We start from the raw sequence: 17,607 nt of genomic DNA on the forward strand, positions 1-17,607 counted from the left end.
CAGAAAGGTTAATAGTTTACTTAGGGCTTTATAGGATGTACACCCTGGGCTACACAGACCTTTTTGTTTGTTTGCTTCCTGAAGGAATGGCTTGGGCAGACCATCTTTAATGATTTCCAAGATGCGTTTGTGGTGGATGCCTGTGTTGTTCCAGAAGGGTAAGTGCTGTTCACCCACTGACATGTTTATATTGGTAAAGAAATTTTGTTAGTTATGTTGATAGCTGGTACCAATCTCAGAATGTCTTTGACTTTGTCGCAGTCTATCCTACTCCTCCAACTTCCCTCCTCCCAACCCCAACACCCCAGCAGTTCCAGCTCCAGGATTGCTAGAAGATTCCCCACTTGTTCTTTCTCACTTCTCCTCATAATAGAGAAGATTGGTTTGTTTTAGTGGTTTTTCCCATAGAGTTGCCATACCCTGATGCTGGGACCTCAGATTCTGGGTTCTCTTCACAGTGATTATCCATTTCCTGTGAAAGCACTCTACGGACTAGAAGACTACGATAGTTGTGATGGGATTGTCATCAACCTCCTGCCACTGTTGTTCTCTCAGAACTTTGTGAAAGATGGGAGTACACTGACTTCGCAGGAATCAGACCAAAAGTCAGTATACTTTTTCTTCTCTAAAACTGCTGTTGATATGTTGAATGTTGACAAGGAATGCCACAGTTCTTGTAATCTGTTGGCAACTTGATTGGAAAGGACTTCTCCCAAGACAGGTGGTATTTGGATGCATTACCAAGAATGGGTCAGACTCCTTGTTTTCTCCCAGATCCTGGGATTGGGATTTGCAGTGGCTCATGGCAGCCAACAGATACTTTGCGAGGCTGCTTTTGTTTCTGTTCCTTTTCCCCACCTGGGAATGTGTTTGTCTACCTTTACCAGTCATGTGCCTTCCTTCCGTGTCACCTGTACTTTATCGTAGTGCGTGGACAGTTCACTCTTACCTGTGTCGTCTTCCCATTCAGTTCATTATTTATTTGCTGAGCATCCACTGTGTTCTCTGTCATGTTTTTAAAAGTAGACATTTATTTTGGGCAAAACTTGCTAATTACAAGATCGGGCTCCTATAAATATGGACTAGTATGTTTATAAACTGTGATCTAGAAATGGATTTTCCTTCCCAGATTGGTTTCTCCGTTATGCCTGGCTCCCTATTTCCGGTTACTGAGACTTTGTGTGGACAGACAACATAATGGAAGCTTGGAGGAGATTGATGGTTTATTAGGTATAGAATGAAGTTATCAGATTGTTTCTTCTTTGTAACCTTTTTTTGGTAAACTTAGGGAAGTGGTACATTGATACTTGTAGGGGGAGGGGAGGGAATCTTCTAACATCACAGAGACTTTTAAATTATATTTGTTGATGCTGCATGGTATGAGGGTATTTTTGAGACTAACTGAAACTTGACCTTCAAATACCCATTAAAGGGGGAAATTAGTAGAAGGCGACCTAGCTCTGGGGGCAGCATCCAGATTCTGTTGACGTCAACTAAAAGAGATTAGAAATGTTTGTTCTTCTCTTTCAGATTGTCCTTTATTCCTCACTGACCTGGAGCCTGGAGAGAGACTCCAGTCCATGTCTGTTAAAGAGCGTTCGTTCCTGTGTTCACTCATATTTCTTACTCTCAACTGGTTCCGAGAGGTGAGCAGAGTTATTGGGACGTTTCACCTACTGTCTGTAATTTCTCTAGAAAGGAAACTATTTTCTTGGTTCCCATGATACTCCTTAAAAATTGTCCACCAACCTCTAACCGCTGTGTGTCTCTTCAGCGATTGTGTCCCACCCTTCCCTAATCACATGCACCTCTTGATGTAGCCAAATCAAAATGCTTAGAATTCACTTAATGTTGCCCATGCTTTACTACCTCCAAGCCTTTTCACACTATTCTGCTTCCTGCATGGAATAACTTCACCTTCTCCACTGTGAAAATACTGTTCCTCCTTACAGGTATGCACTTAATATTTCGATTTAGTGAGATCAAATGAAGATAGTTTTCACCATCCTTTAGAATATATTTGTACTTAATGAAATATACAATAATAATGAAATATATTAAAAATGACAATAACATCTTATATCTATATCACATTTCCTTTCTCATGCATATTGTTTCTAAGAATATTTATTTACTTGAATGATCTCTTCTTATCCTGACAACTGTATTATGGTACAGGCAGGGTAGGTATTACTATCCTCGTCTTATTCATATGAAATTGCAGTTGCAGAGAGTTCAAAGTCATTAAAATTTATCAAACACATGTGCCACATACTGGGCTAGTTTCTTTATTCACACTTAATCCATACAACTGCATTCCCATTTTATAGTTAAAGAGATAGAAGCACAGAAAGGTTCAAGACTTGGCCAAGGTCACAGAACTAGTAACAGACCTTGGACTTGTTTCACTAAAGGTTGTACTCTCTAGCTGCAGAGAGTTACTTAAATTCTGTTAAGTAACAAGTTCTGCCTTGTTACTTAACTAGGAATAAGTAAAACTGGTATTAAAAGTTAGATCCTCCTATATTGGCCCAGGGCTTTTTTTCTCCAAAGCACCTTGCTGAGAAGACTTTGACATTGCTCACTAGGCTCACAGATCCTTTCACTGAGTGGCTCTTTTAGCCCTTGCTGAATAATGCAAATGAGGTTAAAATCTGAACAGTTCACAGATATGATTTGTACTTCTACAGGTTGTAAATGCCTTCTGTCGGCAAAAGTTGCCCGAGATGAAGGGGAAGGTGCTCACCCGGTTAAAGCACATTGTAGAACTGCAGCAACTCCTGGAAAAGCACTTGGCGGGTGAGGGAAGGGTCCCGGCTGGGAACCCTGCTGGGCGATAGTGAGGAGATAGAGGACAGCCTTTAAGCCAGACCCAATGATAGCTGCCCCTAATTCATGTGGGACAAGAAAATGTTTGCTCAACAGAAATTTTTAAAAATGAGTACAGCCATTTTCCTCCCATTGTTTTCTCCAGGAGTCCTTGGTGTTTGAGAAAAGACAAGATACAAAACATTGGTTGGGCTTTTGTAAATTACTTTGCTTCTTAAGATGTCAAGCTTCCAGTGCCCTTTACCTTCCTGAACGTCATCAGGAGTAAAGCTGAGAGGCCTCTTGATACCCTTTGACCATTAAGAAAACTTGTTTTACAGTTCTAGCTTGATTTTCATCTAAATAATTGTGTGTAAAACAAACTACTCTGTGACCAAATATTTCTACTATCTTTAGATTTTAAATATAAGTTTATTTTTAGTTCTTAGCTGTTTGGATACTTTATATCTTTATTTAGAATGATTTTATGTTGCCGCTAAGTTGCTTCAGTAGTGCCCGACGACCCCAGAGAAGGCAGCCCACCAGGTTCCCCCGTCCCTGGGATTCTCCAGGCAGGAACACTGGAGCGGGTTGCCATTTCCTTCTCCAGTGGATGAAAGTGAAAAGTGAAAGTGAAGTCGCTCAGTCGTGTCCGACTCTTAGCGACCGCATGGACTGTAGCCTACCAGGCTCCTCCGTCCATAGTTGACCATAATCAATTAATGCAGTATTTCTATAAGTTATCTTTGGCCATTTTACTGTGCCAAAATGGTTAGTGTCACATGACCTGCAAGCATCTGATAGATAGTCAGCCATGCTTGGTAGTTCTGGAAACTAGTTTTTAGCTACTTGGGTGATTATCGTTCAAATTTAATGGTGGTGTATGGTTGGTATACATTGAGCTTCCTGCTCTCTGTTTCAGTCACCCCAGACTATGTTCCTCCCCTTGCAAACTTTGACTTGGAAACTTTAGAAGTAACACCTCATACCAGTACTGCCGTTTCAGCAAAAATCAGAATGCAAGGAAAGACAGGTATTTTCTTTTCCTCTTATTGCGTGTCCTCCTTTGTGTTGTGTTGAATTGACTTAGAGGTTATATGCATCAAAGGATCAGTAATGGGAGAGTTTATATAACTGAACTCTTTCTTTAGCATGGTTATCAATGAATTGTAACTTAGGGTTATAAAATTAACCTTCTTCATCTCTAGGTAGTCTTTTTCTTGAAGGCAGTGATATTTCGCAACAAGATTACTGATTATTTCAGTTACTTTTCTCCTCTTGAAACATAAGGAGGAAAAAAACGAAAAGCAGATGGCGGCAAGACATCCTCCCCTGATGTGCTTTCAAAGGAGGATAGTTCAGAATGTGACCCTACACTAGCTGAGAGGAGCCAACAGGAAAAGGTATTGGAATGATGAGTCTCCATGAAGGTGTGTAACAACCCAGTGAAATTAGCAAGGGCTAGCATTAGCCTATGCATTTCACAGAGAGAAAAGTTACAGAAAGGAGAGGTGAAAAAACTCTGATAGGCCTTGGAGTCACCCTGTCAGTAGCAGAGGTTGGGTGAGACTCGAAATATTTATCACTACCACACACTGGTTCTTCTCATTATTTTCTTGATCATATTACTACCTTTTTTGCACCACAGGAGTACTTTGAATTATCTTGTAACAATTATCAAATTCTGTCTTTGGATGTATTCTAAATATACTTCTTTTAGCCTTTTTTCCTCATCTGATCCCAGATTATTCCCTTCTCAGTGAGTTAACATGAAATGCTTAGTACAGTTTCTTAATACAGATACTTAACAATTTCCTATAATTGTACCACTCACAGAGTTGGTTTGTGAAATTGCTTAAACCACATGGATCCCAGTTATTTCTGTTCTTTAGCTGTTGTTTAGTGAGTATTTGTTATGTATAACTCCTCTAATCTCTCAAAATTAAGTTTAGTATTGATACCTATATATAATAGATGAGAAAACTTAAGACCCAGAGAGAGTAGGTGACTTGTTCAAAGTTATACAGTTAATAAGTGCTTCAGCAAGGGTTTGAAGCCACATTTTTGGCCCTTAAGTGCACAGTTTTCTGGTCCACACCATAGTGTCTTGATTTGCCTAATAGTTCATCCTTAAGTGGAAACCAACCAAGAGTCTCGATATGCATCCTATATCCCAGTGTTACATTGGGTACTCTGTCTCAGGAATATTTTGAGACCTTGGAAAAAGAAAGTTGATAAAAGAATGTAATGAAGTGTAACTTTTTGTATAAAGTAAATGCTTAATTGCACTTTGAAACCTTCATTTAAAATTAGATTAATATAGAAGCCTTGTTCTGTTGGTTACTCGTACTTCTTAGGAATTCAAAGGGAAAGAAGAAAAGACATCAGTGTCATTACAGAATTACCACGCTTTTTTCCGTGAGCTGGACATTGAGGTCTTCTCTATTCTGCGTTGTGGGCTTGTGACCAAGTTCATCTTAGATACTGAAATGCACACCGAAGTAAGTGACAGAACTGAGATCCCAGAACTTAATCTCTTTTTAGGAAGTTCCTCAGCTCTCTTCCTGTTTCACAAAAAACACCATGACACTGGGAGAAGTTGGACTCTGGCTTCCAAAGCCTTTATATGTGAAAGTGTAGATGAATAATTATCCTCATCATCTTGATGTTTATAAATCTGTTTTTTTTTTTTTTTTTTTATAGTATATTAGACATTACAGAAGATCATGCTAATGGTGTGATCTTACTTTAGGTTACTAATAACCAGCTGTTTGGATTACTTTTATAAAGCAGCACTATTTTGGTTTATAGTTACTCAGTGTTCTTTTTACTTTTTCACGATATTTGTTCAGTGTCCATGAGATACTTGTTGAGTCAGTCTTTTGTATTTGCCACTCACCTAGACATTGGCAATTCAGTAGTAGATACAGCTCGATGCTCGCCTTCAAATAGCTCATAATCTAATAAATAATAAAGGAAGTAGACAACCAGTAGTACATGCTATGTGGATGATCTGAACCAGGTACCAGTGAAACTGAGGAGAGAATGGTATTTATAATGAACTTGAAAGTGGAGGACATTTCCACAGAGAAGGTACTTTCTGATATGGGGTTTCACCAGAAGGTAGAGGTTTTCCAGGTTAAAAATTTTTTTTATAAGAAATGGTGTGGATTTTGCCATAGATTTTTACAAGAATGTGTATTTTTATAAGAATGTATTATTTTTTCAGTATTTCTATATCAGCCTGTACTTGGAGATTCTCCAACAGTTAAGTGAAAAATTTGAAGTGAGACTGCATTGGACCCATTCTGTTTCTGGTAGTGCAATGCACTTATAACAATTCTGCCAGTCTTATCTTAATGGTAGTGAAACATTTCAGGGAGAGAAAATGCAAAATAATTATTTAATGAACAGAGAAAAGCAAAATTTCCTTGAATTAGTCATTTTTTTAAATCCCAAGGTATTTAGGAAAGGCATCACTGGTCCATAGCTGGAAGGATATACCAGAGGCACTTGTTTCTAGAGAAAAGGTGTGTCATCTAAAACTATACTGCCTCATTCCTTTAATAATTTTAAATTTTGTTTTACTTAGGAAATGCATGACTTTGACTTGTTGACAGAGCACAACAGCCATTTATGTGAGGTGGGGGAAATTTCCCCCCTTTCTTTTGGTAATGATCAGATTCTTTACACATTGTAGACAGTAAAAACATGAACTGTATCCCCAAAAGATGGCTAGAGCATGTTGGGAATTAGTCTTTCATTCTTCCTTGTAACAGGCTGCAGAAGTTGTGCAGCTTCAGCCCCCTGAACTGCTTTTCTTGCTGGAAGATCTCGCCCAGAAGCTGGACAACATGCTAACGCCTGTGGCCAGGAGAGTCCCCTTCCTCAAGGTTAATACAGACAGGAGCACTGGGCCTGTCCTGTGGATTTGGAAACAAAGAGGTCTGAGTAGTGAATGAGCTGTCAGTTTCTCTGACACTGTTTTCGGGTGGTGTGGTCGTAGCCCTGTTGCCAGCCCACAGTCACCTTGCTTCAGAAAGGAACTCTAAGACTGAGAAAGCAAAAAGCCACCCAGAACCGAAGATATATTTCCAAACGTCCTGAGAATTCCTGAATCCTCTTCTTTGCTTGGGTTTTGGTTTTAATACCTTCCCAAACAGCCTTTGTCCAAGGCTCAGCATGGTAGTTGGCTGTCTAGAACAGTTCACAAGCTCAAGTGTGTACCTAATGGACAAATGCATGTAGCATCTGGGGAAGCAAATGGATGATAGGAACAGCAAAATGTGAGAGTTTTAGGTGTGAATGTTTAAAATATCCAGTTACTTGATTCTTCTTGAATTTAATATTTGGTCTACATTCTTATTAGACTAAATGATTTCTATTTTGGTGTGAGCTTTATCTCATTAGTAATTTGGGGTTTGTATGTCTCAAACACTGTGCTGTGCTTAATTGCTCAATTGTGTCTGACTTTGAGATCTTATGGCCTGTAGCCTGCCAGGTTTCTCTGTCCATGGGGATTCTTCAGGCAAGAATACTGGAGTGGGTTGCCATGCCCTCTTCCAGGGGATCTTCCCAACCCAGAGATTGAACCCAGGTCTCCCTCCTTGCAGGTGGATTATTTACCATCTGAGCCATCAGGGAAGCCCAACAATACTGGAGAGGGTAGCCTATCCCTTTCCAGGGGATCTTCCCAATCCAGAAATTGAACCTGGGTCTCTGCATTGCAGGCAGATTCTTTACCAGCTGAGCTACCAGAGAAGTCCCCTCTCAAACACTGTGTACTCTGTAAAAGCCAATCTCTTGGTTATCTGAAGACTGAGTTGAGTTTCCTCTATCAAAATATATCCCTAGTTTCTTCTTTTCGCTCTACTTGCTGGCACAAGGTTTGGTTAAACCCCATAACAGACTCTTGGTTTCAAAGAAGTTATCCAACAGTTTCTTTCCTAGTAACTCTGAATTTATTATAGAGCAAAGGAAACCGGAATATTGGATTCTCACATCTCCACCAGAGATCTGCCTCAGAAATCGCGTTTAGGGTTGTTCAACTGCTGAACCCCATGTGTAACCATCTGGAGAACATTCACAACTATTTTCAGGTCAGAATCCTATCTTATCATTATAGAGATTTAGAAATTGGTAAATGAACAAGAGATTTCATTTTTGGCTGAAAAATCTTGAAGGATAATGAGGGCAATTGCTAAAGCAACAGTCTTAAAAGCACCTTTCCCTTGTAGTGCTTAACTGCTGAGAATCATGGTGTAGTTGATGGACCCAGAATTAAAGGTCAAGAGTACCACATAATGTCGTCCTGCTACCTGAGGCTACTGCAGATTTTTCATGGGCTTTTTGCTTGGTGAGTATGTGGCAAGTACAGCAGGTAGACATAATCAAGAATGTCCTTGCTTCTACCTGACAGTCACCAAGGCACTGAGGTGTAAAAAAGAAGAAAGGACTCCAAAAGGTTATGTCAATATGACACTTACTCTTTCTGGAGTGTTTTTGTCTGCATCATTTAATTTGGTTTGGCACACTTTATCTGTTATTAACTCATTTGAAAATCAGATGACTTGCTCTTTTCTAACCTGTAACAAATCTGGCCATCTGATTCTTGGCTAGTTCGCTGTGGCACCCTTTCCCTAGTAGCACCAGGGTGAGTGTTGTAAGAAGTTGTTACTCAACAAGTTGCAGATAAATTCCAGATTGTGTGGTAAAGAGCTGCAGGCAATGTAAGCTAGGGTATGTAGGGATGCCTTCATGAAATCGTGGGACTTGATGGGGCCCTTGGACGGTAGATGGCTTTGGGGAGGTAAAGGAAGAAACTGTAAGGCGTGGCATGGACAAGAGTAGAAATGAGGGAGGTGTGTCCCTTATATGCTTCTGTTCCTCAGGGCTGGGTCTTGGCCTCTCTGTTCTCATACAGGTTTCCTGGGCTGTCTCAGATAAGGTTAAATTCGGGCTAAAATTTAACTTCTGAGCTACAGGCATTTAACTCCCAACTGCCTACTCAGCTCCTCCTTATAGCTGTGTCATTGACAACTCAGATTCATCACATCCAAAGCGTGTTTCATCCTCCCCACCACTCCTTCAGCTTTCCCTGGCGAGACAGATGGCACTACCAGTTACCTGAGCCAGAAGCTAGGAGTTGTTCTTTGTCCCTTTCCTTCTCTCTACCCTTTCTCTGTTCCACATCTGATCACAAAATCCTGTTGAGTTTATCTTCTAGATTGCATCTAGATGGCCACCTGTCCTCTCTTTCTCCACTGCTTCCAGACTCCTGTTATCGCTCACCAGACCTAGAACAGCTTTAGAGTTGGTCTCTCTCTGCCTCCACTTTTCCTCTTTCGGTCCCTTGACACAGCAGTTAAAGTAATCTTCCCAACATAAATCGGATCCTATGCTAGCCCACCTTTGTTTTGATTGCATTAGATTTCTCTTGAATTCAGTCTCCTTTACTTAGCTTCTGAGGACTTCTGTTATCTGACTCTTGCCATTCTACTCACTGTGGTGCATTCTGCCCTCCAGTTATACTGGAATAATTTCAGCACCCTATATAGCATTTACCTGGAAGGCTACACATGCTCATCCTTCTGCCAGGATCTCCACCTTCCTTGACCCTCCAGTCTTTTTTAACTCATCCTTGAGACCTGGATTTAAACTTCAGTTCCTCAGGACCATCTTCCGTGACCCCTAGACTGGGTAAATCTTTCTGCCTCTCTTATCCCCACTTCTTTTCTAATAACTCTTAGGATAAAACTTCTCACATTTTATTATAATTATTTGTTCATCTGTCTTTCCTGCTGGACTGTGAGCTCTATGAAGCCCTAGACCAGCCATTAGCATATTCTCAGTATTTAAAAACAGTGCCAGACAAAGGATTTGAACAGATGCTTAATCAAGGAGATATGTGGGCGGCAAGTAAACATATGCAAAGATGTGCAGCAGTGTTAGTTATTAAGAAAATACAAATTAATATTACAGCACAGATGCAGTAAAAAGACTTATCTTGCCAAGTGCTGGTGAGGACATAGAGTAATTGGAGCTCTCACATGCTGCTCTTGTGACTGTAAAATGGTATACTCACTTTTGAAAACTGTTTGGCAGTTCATCAGAAAGTTAGATATACACCCACCATACCACCCAACCATTTTACTGCTAGTAAAAGTAGTAATTTATCCAAGAGAAATGAAAGCATATGTCTGCACAGAGTCCTGTATATGAATATTTATTGGAACTTCATTTGTAATATCCTCAAATTGGAAACAGTTAAAAAGTCTTAAAATGGTGAATGGATAACAAATTGTAGTGTCTCTCTGTGGTAGAATACTAAATGCAACAACATGGATGAAAAAAGAATTATACTGAGTAAAAACCAAGACTGTAAGAGTATGTAGTACTTGGTTCTAGTTATATTAAGTTTTAGAAAAAGTATATAATCTTGTAGTGACAGAAAACAGTTCAATGGTTGCCTCTCATTGGGTGGGAGGATGGAAGGAGGGCTGAATTATAAAAGAATATAAGGAATCTGTTAAGAGGAATAGATATGTTTATTGTTTTCATTGGGGTGATGGTTTCTTGGATTTGCATATAAGTCATGAATCAAATTCACCATTTTAAATGCATACAGTTTAGTGTATGTCCATTACACTTTAAAAAAGCTATTCAGGAAAAAAAAAAAAACAATAGGCCCTCAGAATTAATTTGTGGAAAGGAAGAGAGACTACCACTGGTGATGCGGAAATGTTTCTAGAGGAGTGAAAGTTCTAGGGGGTCAGGTTGTGCTGGGCTTTGAAGGTCAGACGAAAGAATTTGAATGTTGTCCAGGGAAGCAATTTTGCAGTTTTATGATCACATCCATGGTATAGTGAAAGCAGTGTTTTAGAAAAACCTTTTGGCCTAAGGATTGGAAAGGCAGCCAAAAAGACCAGTGAAAAGATGTTGACGTGATCCATGCGTGGGATGATGATAAGGGCCTGGCCTAGAGTGATGGCCTTGGCTTGGAAAGGAAGAGATAGTAGGAAAGATAAATCAGAAGACAGAGCTGTCAAGATTTGACTTAATCTGGTATGGATTAGACATTGATTTAAGCAGTTTCACAAAATTATTAAAGTTTTTTTGTTGTTTGTTTTGAGAAGATTGACAGTTAACTCTAAAATGTATACAATAAAGGAGAGGTTTTTTCCCTTGGAAATAAACCTAGGAGGAGGACTGTTACAGATCCTTAAGAAAAGACTGTTTTGGGTGCCCTTCAGCTTCTAGTCTGGTATTGAGAGCTGTGACTAGATTTAGCGCTTGAGTACCTTCAGTACTTTAGTTCTTTTTCTTCTGTTGATTTATTGATGGTACAGAATAGTGGCCAGGATCCTTAAATGCTGTCCACATAATCTTCCTGAAACTGAGCTCAGCTACCTTTCCTTGACTTTCCTTTAGGAGTGGATTCTGTCAACTGCAAAATAATAATTTACTATATTCAGCCCTTGGGATCCTTACTAGCCGACTGAAGCCAGGAGAGCATGACCAATCCATGGAGGAGCTGCTCAGGTGGGCTGGACCGCATGTCCCTGAAAGTTATCTAAAGAAATTCCTAGGAATAAAACAGGCAAGATTTCTTGGAGATAACTTGGTGTTTTCAATGCCTTTTCCTCATTTATGTGAGTTTTCTCATCTTTGTATTCAGATATATTCTGAAGCTTTAGAAACTGTTGAATAAATCAAACTAAATCCTCATGTATGCTTCATCCTGTAAAGTTTGCATTTTCAGGTAACAATGATGAAAGTGCTAGCCAGCTATAGTCATCTCTTGATTATCCAGGTACCTACTCTGTCTCCTAATTTTGGATAATTAGGTAGCAGTCAGTTATCACTTCCCTCCTCTTGAAAGAAGAGGAGCCTAGACTGAGAGCACAGGAGATGAGGAGCTTTAAGGAGCATGGGTTCAGCCTCTACCCCAGCTTCACCCAGAGCAGTTTGGTCTTTCCCCTACCTCCCCTGAGAGCCTAGGCCATCACTGAGTCTGTAGTCTGCCTTTAGAACCTTATTTCATTTTCAATACAGTTCTTTTAAATTTGTTTGACTTACTTCCCACCAGTCAATCAGTAGTTGACTCTGGTTTTATTTTAACTACAATTTTAGATTAATTGTGTTTCTTCACCTGCCATTACTTCAGAACATGAAAAGCTAACTACATATGATACATGTATCAGAAGCTCTGCTCTATCATTTCCTTTTGCCTTGTCCCTGTGAACCCATAATTTAAACATTATACCCAGTGTGTTGCCTCTTGCCTTAAAGAGCAAATAATTTACCTGGGGTTGCACACATCAGCATGGCCTAGGCTAGCACTTGGTTATCTTGGCATACATGACCCTCTTCAATGCTTGCATCCCATACCCTGGGTCAGGCCTCTACACCCTGGCTTTCTCCATACAAAGTTACATTTCTCTATAAGATCTTGAAAGAAGGTTCTACTAAAGCACCTGCAAATGAGGAAGATTCTGCTTAGACCATCAGGCATTTCAGTGGACTTGTATAACGCATGGATTTAGACACATCTGTAATACTTGTGATGGTGGGTTTTTTTTTTTTTTGTCTCTTTACAGACAGAGCTTCCATTACTTGCAGAATTTCCATGCCAGCATTCCCAGTTTCCACTGTGCTCTTTATCTCATTAGACTTTTGATGGTCATTTTGGAGAAATCTACAGCTTCTACTGAGAACAAAAGACAAATTGGTGATGGATCCTCTTTTTTTCCTTCATGAATAGACTAGTAAACTTGGGGCTTCCTAGAACCTTGTAAATTTTACAAGCAAATCTCTCCATCACTGTGGATATGCCTTCTTGCTATACCAAGAAGGACATAGTCCCAGTAGGAGCTGTGTCTGAGCTCTGCTAACACGGCTTAAACTGAGTGTGGTTAGTTTACTTTTTACTTGGCTGGATTTGCTGTTTAACTTTTGTTTATTCATATCCTTTTTGTTGTTGTTGTTATTAAGTATCTGAGACATTATATTCATTGGAAGGACTGATGTTGAAAAAAAAAAAAGTATCTGAGATATTTGACAGAAAAACATAAGCCATTAAGTTAATAAAATGGGACAGAAAGGAGAAATCAGGATTCAGTGTAAAGAAAAGTCTGGTCCATCCCTGATCTTTTTCTTGAACTATCTTTTGACATCACTCTTAGAATGCATCTCACTGATAAATCTTAATTGGCAGCACAGACAGAAAGCAAGAAGAAAATACAAAACCTTTATTATTCCTGTTGCTTAAAGGGGGAGGGTTTTCTATGAATCTTGGAGGTCCATACTATTTATTGTTTATTGGCCTGCCAGGGAGTACCTGAGATGGACTTCCCACTGCCCAGCAGCATTCCTTTACTCTGTGTGTCTGTATGGTTCATGTTTGTGTCAAGACAGGATAAGAGGGTGGGACATGTTAGATCTTAGAGAAATGGGTTTATTTCTGGTAGGAGGACTAATAGAGCAGGAACTCATGAAAGCTTTTTTTTTTTTCCCCCAAATTGTCTGTTAGCCTAGGAACTTCATAGTAAATATAAAAGAGTAACATTTTTGATCAATTATCATCCCCCAAAGACTGCAAAACAAGAATGAAGTTCATTTTCCATGAATGAAATTTGTCTTGTTTCACCAACAGCTTCCCTGGCGAAACAGTTCCTCTGTCGAGTGTGGCCTAGTGGAGAGAAAGAGAGGAGTAGCATTCCTAATGACCAGCTCCAGGCTTTGCTTGGGTAAGAGGCTCAGCTTCTGTCCACAAGCCAAATAGCCTTCCATTTGCCCCTGTTCGGATCCCTTGTCTGGTCAAAAACTGAGAAATTTATCTTGGTTGATGATAATTTGGAAGCAGTGGTATGAAATTCACATAATTTAGAATATGTGGATTTTCAGATCCTCTAGTTCTTTTTTATACTGTCAATTCTTTAGTAAATCTAATCATAGAGGAAGTGGAGGAGTCTACTGTTGTATCCTGCCTTGTTAACCCATGAGTCAGATATTTATTATTGCCTACCATATCTAAGACACAGCCATCACTTCCATGGTGTCTAACTGCATTTCTAATGGAGACATCATTTCCTTTACTTCTGACAAGTAATTGGAATCTTTTTGTTATTAAAAATAAATGTTGGGAATTACTTGCTAAGCCACTGGTTAGTGCTCAGCACTTTAACTTCTGTGGCCCTGGGTTCAATTCCTGGCCGGGGAACTGAGTGTGTGGCGTAGCAAAAAATATGTTAATAAAATAATTGCTAATAGTTGGTTTAAAGCTTAGTACCTGGATATGTCTCAAGAAAGAAATATTGATTTAGAGATTCTGTAACGTGTGTTCATACTCCTATGGCTATCAATACAGCATCTACCTGGAGCACACAGACAGTGTACTGAAGGCCATAGAGGAGATTGCTGGGGTTGGTGTTCCAGAGCTGATCAACTCTCCTAAAGAAGCCTCTTCTTCCACATTCCCTACACTGACCTGGTAAGGGAGCACTCTCCTGTAGTCCTTTCCCTAAGTTAGAATCATACTAATGTATGTAGGTTTCAAATAACTACCTTACTCTTCATCTAGTTCTAATACAGAAGGTATGTACAGTCATTTGTTCAACACATAGAATGTCTGCTGTGAATGCTCTTCAAGCAGCCCTCACCCTGGCCCATATGAAAGGATGTTATTGAAGAATGACTTCAGTAGTTACAGTTTTTAGAGACATTGGATATTTAATCACCAAACTTTTTTCAGTGCATTCACCCTTTATATGTGAAATTATTTTTCCAATATTTTAACCACCTTTAGAAGGATACAGTGATTATTGTGTCTAACCATATATGTCTCACTTAATGTGTTTTGTGTCTCATAGTATCAGTGGTTATCTGATGTTCAAATGGTCTTTATAGTTTATAATGCACTCTTATATTCTTTATTTCATTTGATCCTTTTGATGAATCTGTGAGGTAGATATCATTTCCCCTGTTTTACTGATGAGGAAAATGAGCTTTAGAGAGGGAATTTGCTTGGAACTAGAAACTTAAAGTTTAATCTTCCGACCACTACTTTCCTGTTCTTTCTCTGCCACCACACTCTCCCTTCATGAAATTAATCCCATGGTTTCACAGGCCGTCTTCTTGGCTCATTTCTAAATCCTTCCTGCTCTCACATCCCCCTAGAGTGGACTCTAGTGAAAGCATGTTTCGAGAGGTGGGGAGGGAAATCACTTTGGGTTCCCTGGTTTCATCCCAGGACTTTCTTTGTGATGAGTGCATCATCATTATGTGAGTGTCATACTTTTCTCTTGTAGGACCACGTTTGTCATTTTCTTCCGAGTAATGATGGCTGAACTAGAGAAGACAGTGAAAGGTCTTCAGGCTGGAACAGCAGCAGATTCACAGCAGGTGAGTCAAATTGTCCCACCTCAGGAAGCAGACTCTGGATTATTCAGAAGATTCTGGTTGTTCTTCTCCTTAGGTCTAGAATTTTCTCCTAAGCTATGTCCTTTAACTTATTGAGATCCAGAACTTTTTTCAGAGAGTTCTTGATGTCCTTTCTTCTAGTTGGAAGTGAGAATTAAGCTGTTTTCCTTGGCTACTTCCTGGGCATAACCTTGGACTCCATAGACCTAGTCTGGAAAAAATATCTTTGGTTGCCGCCTCATGTACCCAGCTACAACTTGTGAGCTGGCATGAGGTTAACAAGCCTGTTTCAGATGCTGTGGTCCTAGGCCTTGGCAACCTGCTAACCAGAACAGAGCTAGCCTGCTGGGAGCAAGAGCTTGCTTAGGGAATCAGAGAAACTACAGGGATGTGTTGCAGAGGCTTTTTCCTACTTGTAAGTTATTGAAGAGGTGTTGTCTTCTTAGAAAGTCTCAATAAGGTACCCCAGTGATACCATATATGCAGGCCTCCAAACCGTCTTGTGGGTTCACTGGTTGCCACATCTGTTGAGGAGGATAAGTGGTTTAAATCTCTGTATAGTTCTGTAGTTCAAGAACCATATATTAGTGGGAACATGGTAAAAGAAGTATTTGGCTGCAATTCAAAGATGCCTGTATATTTGGCTGCCCCTAGATTCGTGAGGAGAAGCTCCTCTACTGGAACATGGCTGTTCGAGACTTCAGTATCCTCATCAACCTGATAAAGGTGAGTATGGAGAGGCTCCCTGTTCCATCTCACTGGCTGACTGCAGAAACTGCCAAGGGGCCTGACTTCCAAAATGGGCCCTCTCAGCTCCTCCCCACCCTGTGTGGGCACCTGTTTCCCCATCTTGTCCCTGTGGCCTGCCCATCCTGGACAGCACCCTCCCTGCTTCCTGTGCAGTGTCTTTCCCGGCTCTGCCTTCCTTCTTCCAGTCTGTGCCATACTGTTTACTGTTTAATGACTCCTTCCCCCCATCATTCCCCCATGCTCTCACCGCACCATGAATCTGAGCATATTCCCCGTGGTCTCCATCTTCCAACTTGGATGCCTTCTTTATCCCTCACGTACACTCTGCTCTCCCCCATTCCATGATTTTGCCCAGACTGTTCTCCCAGCTTCGAATGTTTTTCTTTCCTTTCTGCCTCTTTCTTCAGGCTTCCCATTAAGGTTTGGCATCTCTGCAGTGCCATCTTCTTAACATTCCCTGTTGGAATCAATTCCTTGTTCCTCTATGCTCCCCTCTTCCTTTTCTTGAACTTCAATTACAATGATTACTTTATTCTTTGTGATCGATTTGTTGACATGTTGATGTGCCTCCTTCATTTTAGACGTCTGTACAACACTCAGAGCTGTGTTTTGCACAGTGGGGAAGAGGCTGGGGTGCTCAGAGGAGCAGATCTCAGCTCTGGTTTCTTGTCCTTCATCTTTCCAGGTGTTTGATAGTCGTCCTGTTCTGTTTGCATGTTTGAAGGTGAGCAATAGCCTGGGCCCTCTTTAGTGTTTATTCTTCCTTTGGGTCAGCTGAGTGGAATTGCTTAATACCTTGCCCACAAGCCAGTCTCCAGAATCTCTGCTGATAGGTAGTCTAGAAGAGACCACAGATATGTTTTCCTATATTAATTGGATAACCAGAGAAGCCAATTTTCCTATGAGTTTGAAAACTTGGAACTAGGATGATTGGCTTAAGGAGCAGTAGTCACTCCCTGCCATTCCTTCCCAGTCAACAGGAAGGAAGGAAGAGTGGGTGAGTCCTCTTTTTAAAGCCTGTGGGTGACCTCATCTATGTGGGAGCTGGCCTTCTGGTATCCTCCAGGGGAATATCCTGAATTAGCCCTAGATTTGGTGATAAACACATTGGGTTAAGAGCTAAGGAAGGCAGCAGGGAGAATGCTTCTCCCCTTTCCCAGCGGTTCCTTCCAGTGGATGGTGTCCCATACTGTTGTCTCCTGGCTTCTTCCTCTTTCCTCACAGCCCCCACTGGTGCCAGTGTGAGGGATGGTTGAGGGGGGGAGTCCCTTTCCTGATGGGTGAATTGGGCATTTGGTCGTGTGCTTCCTCAGCTCTACCCTGTTTATTCCTTTTGAGAGTAAGTTGTCCTCTGGAAGCTGGGGCTCCCCTCAGTTCCTCTGTGCCCTCATTCTCAAGCTGAGCAATGCCCCGCACATTGACTGTGTGTGCGGCAGGTAAGGCTGCTTAACTCAGGACGCAACAGGCCTGTTTAGCCTTTGCATTAAGCTGTATTCTCTGGATCAACCTTTTGAACCCTTTCCGATTTATTTTTTACATATAAAAGAAAATAAACACTCTGGTCTGGGAAATGCTATGCCACCTCAGGCAGGGGCATTTCCCACGAAAGACCTCAGCGAGAGGTCCTCA

General features: G+C 40.7%; 1 protein-coding gene across 2 annotated transcripts in view; it reads left to right on the plus strand.

Moving 5' to 3' along the window:
* FANCD2 (FA complementation group D2) overlaps window positions 1-17,607 on the plus strand; it is a 49,720-nt gene that overhangs the window by 25,873 nt on the left and 6,240 nt on the right. For both annotated transcript variants that reach the window (XM_040246035.1, XM_040246034.1), the window contains exons 22-39: window positions 85-158; window positions 459-605; window positions 1,130-1,230; window positions 1,531-1,646; window positions 2,691-2,799; window positions 3,731-3,841; window positions 4,099-4,211; window positions 5,166-5,309; window positions 6,588-6,701; window positions 7,779-7,907; window positions 8,046-8,164; window positions 11,239-11,349; window positions 12,408-12,538; window positions 13,463-13,556; window positions 14,177-14,299; window positions 15,117-15,210; window positions 15,883-15,954; window positions 16,664-16,702. In XM_040246035.1, the coding sequence (XP_040101969.1) occupies window positions 85-158; window positions 459-605; window positions 1,130-1,230; window positions 1,531-1,646; window positions 2,691-2,799; window positions 3,731-3,841; window positions 4,099-4,211; window positions 5,166-5,309; window positions 6,588-6,701; window positions 7,779-7,907; window positions 8,046-8,164; window positions 11,239-11,349; window positions 12,408-12,538; window positions 13,463-13,556; window positions 14,177-14,299; window positions 15,117-15,210; window positions 15,883-15,954; window positions 16,664-16,702 (1,941 nt within the window). The remainder of the gene's footprint in view (window positions 1-84; window positions 159-458; window positions 606-1,129; window positions 1,231-1,530; window positions 1,647-2,690; window positions 2,800-3,730; window positions 3,842-4,098; window positions 4,212-5,165; window positions 5,310-6,587; window positions 6,702-7,778; window positions 7,908-8,045; window positions 8,165-11,238; window positions 11,350-12,407; window positions 12,539-13,462; window positions 13,557-14,176; window positions 14,300-15,116; window positions 15,211-15,882; window positions 15,955-16,663; window positions 16,703-17,607) is intronic.

This window comes from Oryx dammah, unplaced genomic scaffold, assembly GCF_014754425.2.
Source record: "Oryx dammah isolate SB20612 unplaced genomic scaffold, SCBI_Odam_1.1 HiC_scaffold_9, whole genome shotgun sequence".
In the NCBI taxonomy this organism is placed as follows: domain Eukaryota; kingdom Metazoa; phylum Chordata; class Mammalia; order Artiodactyla; family Bovidae; genus Oryx; species Oryx dammah.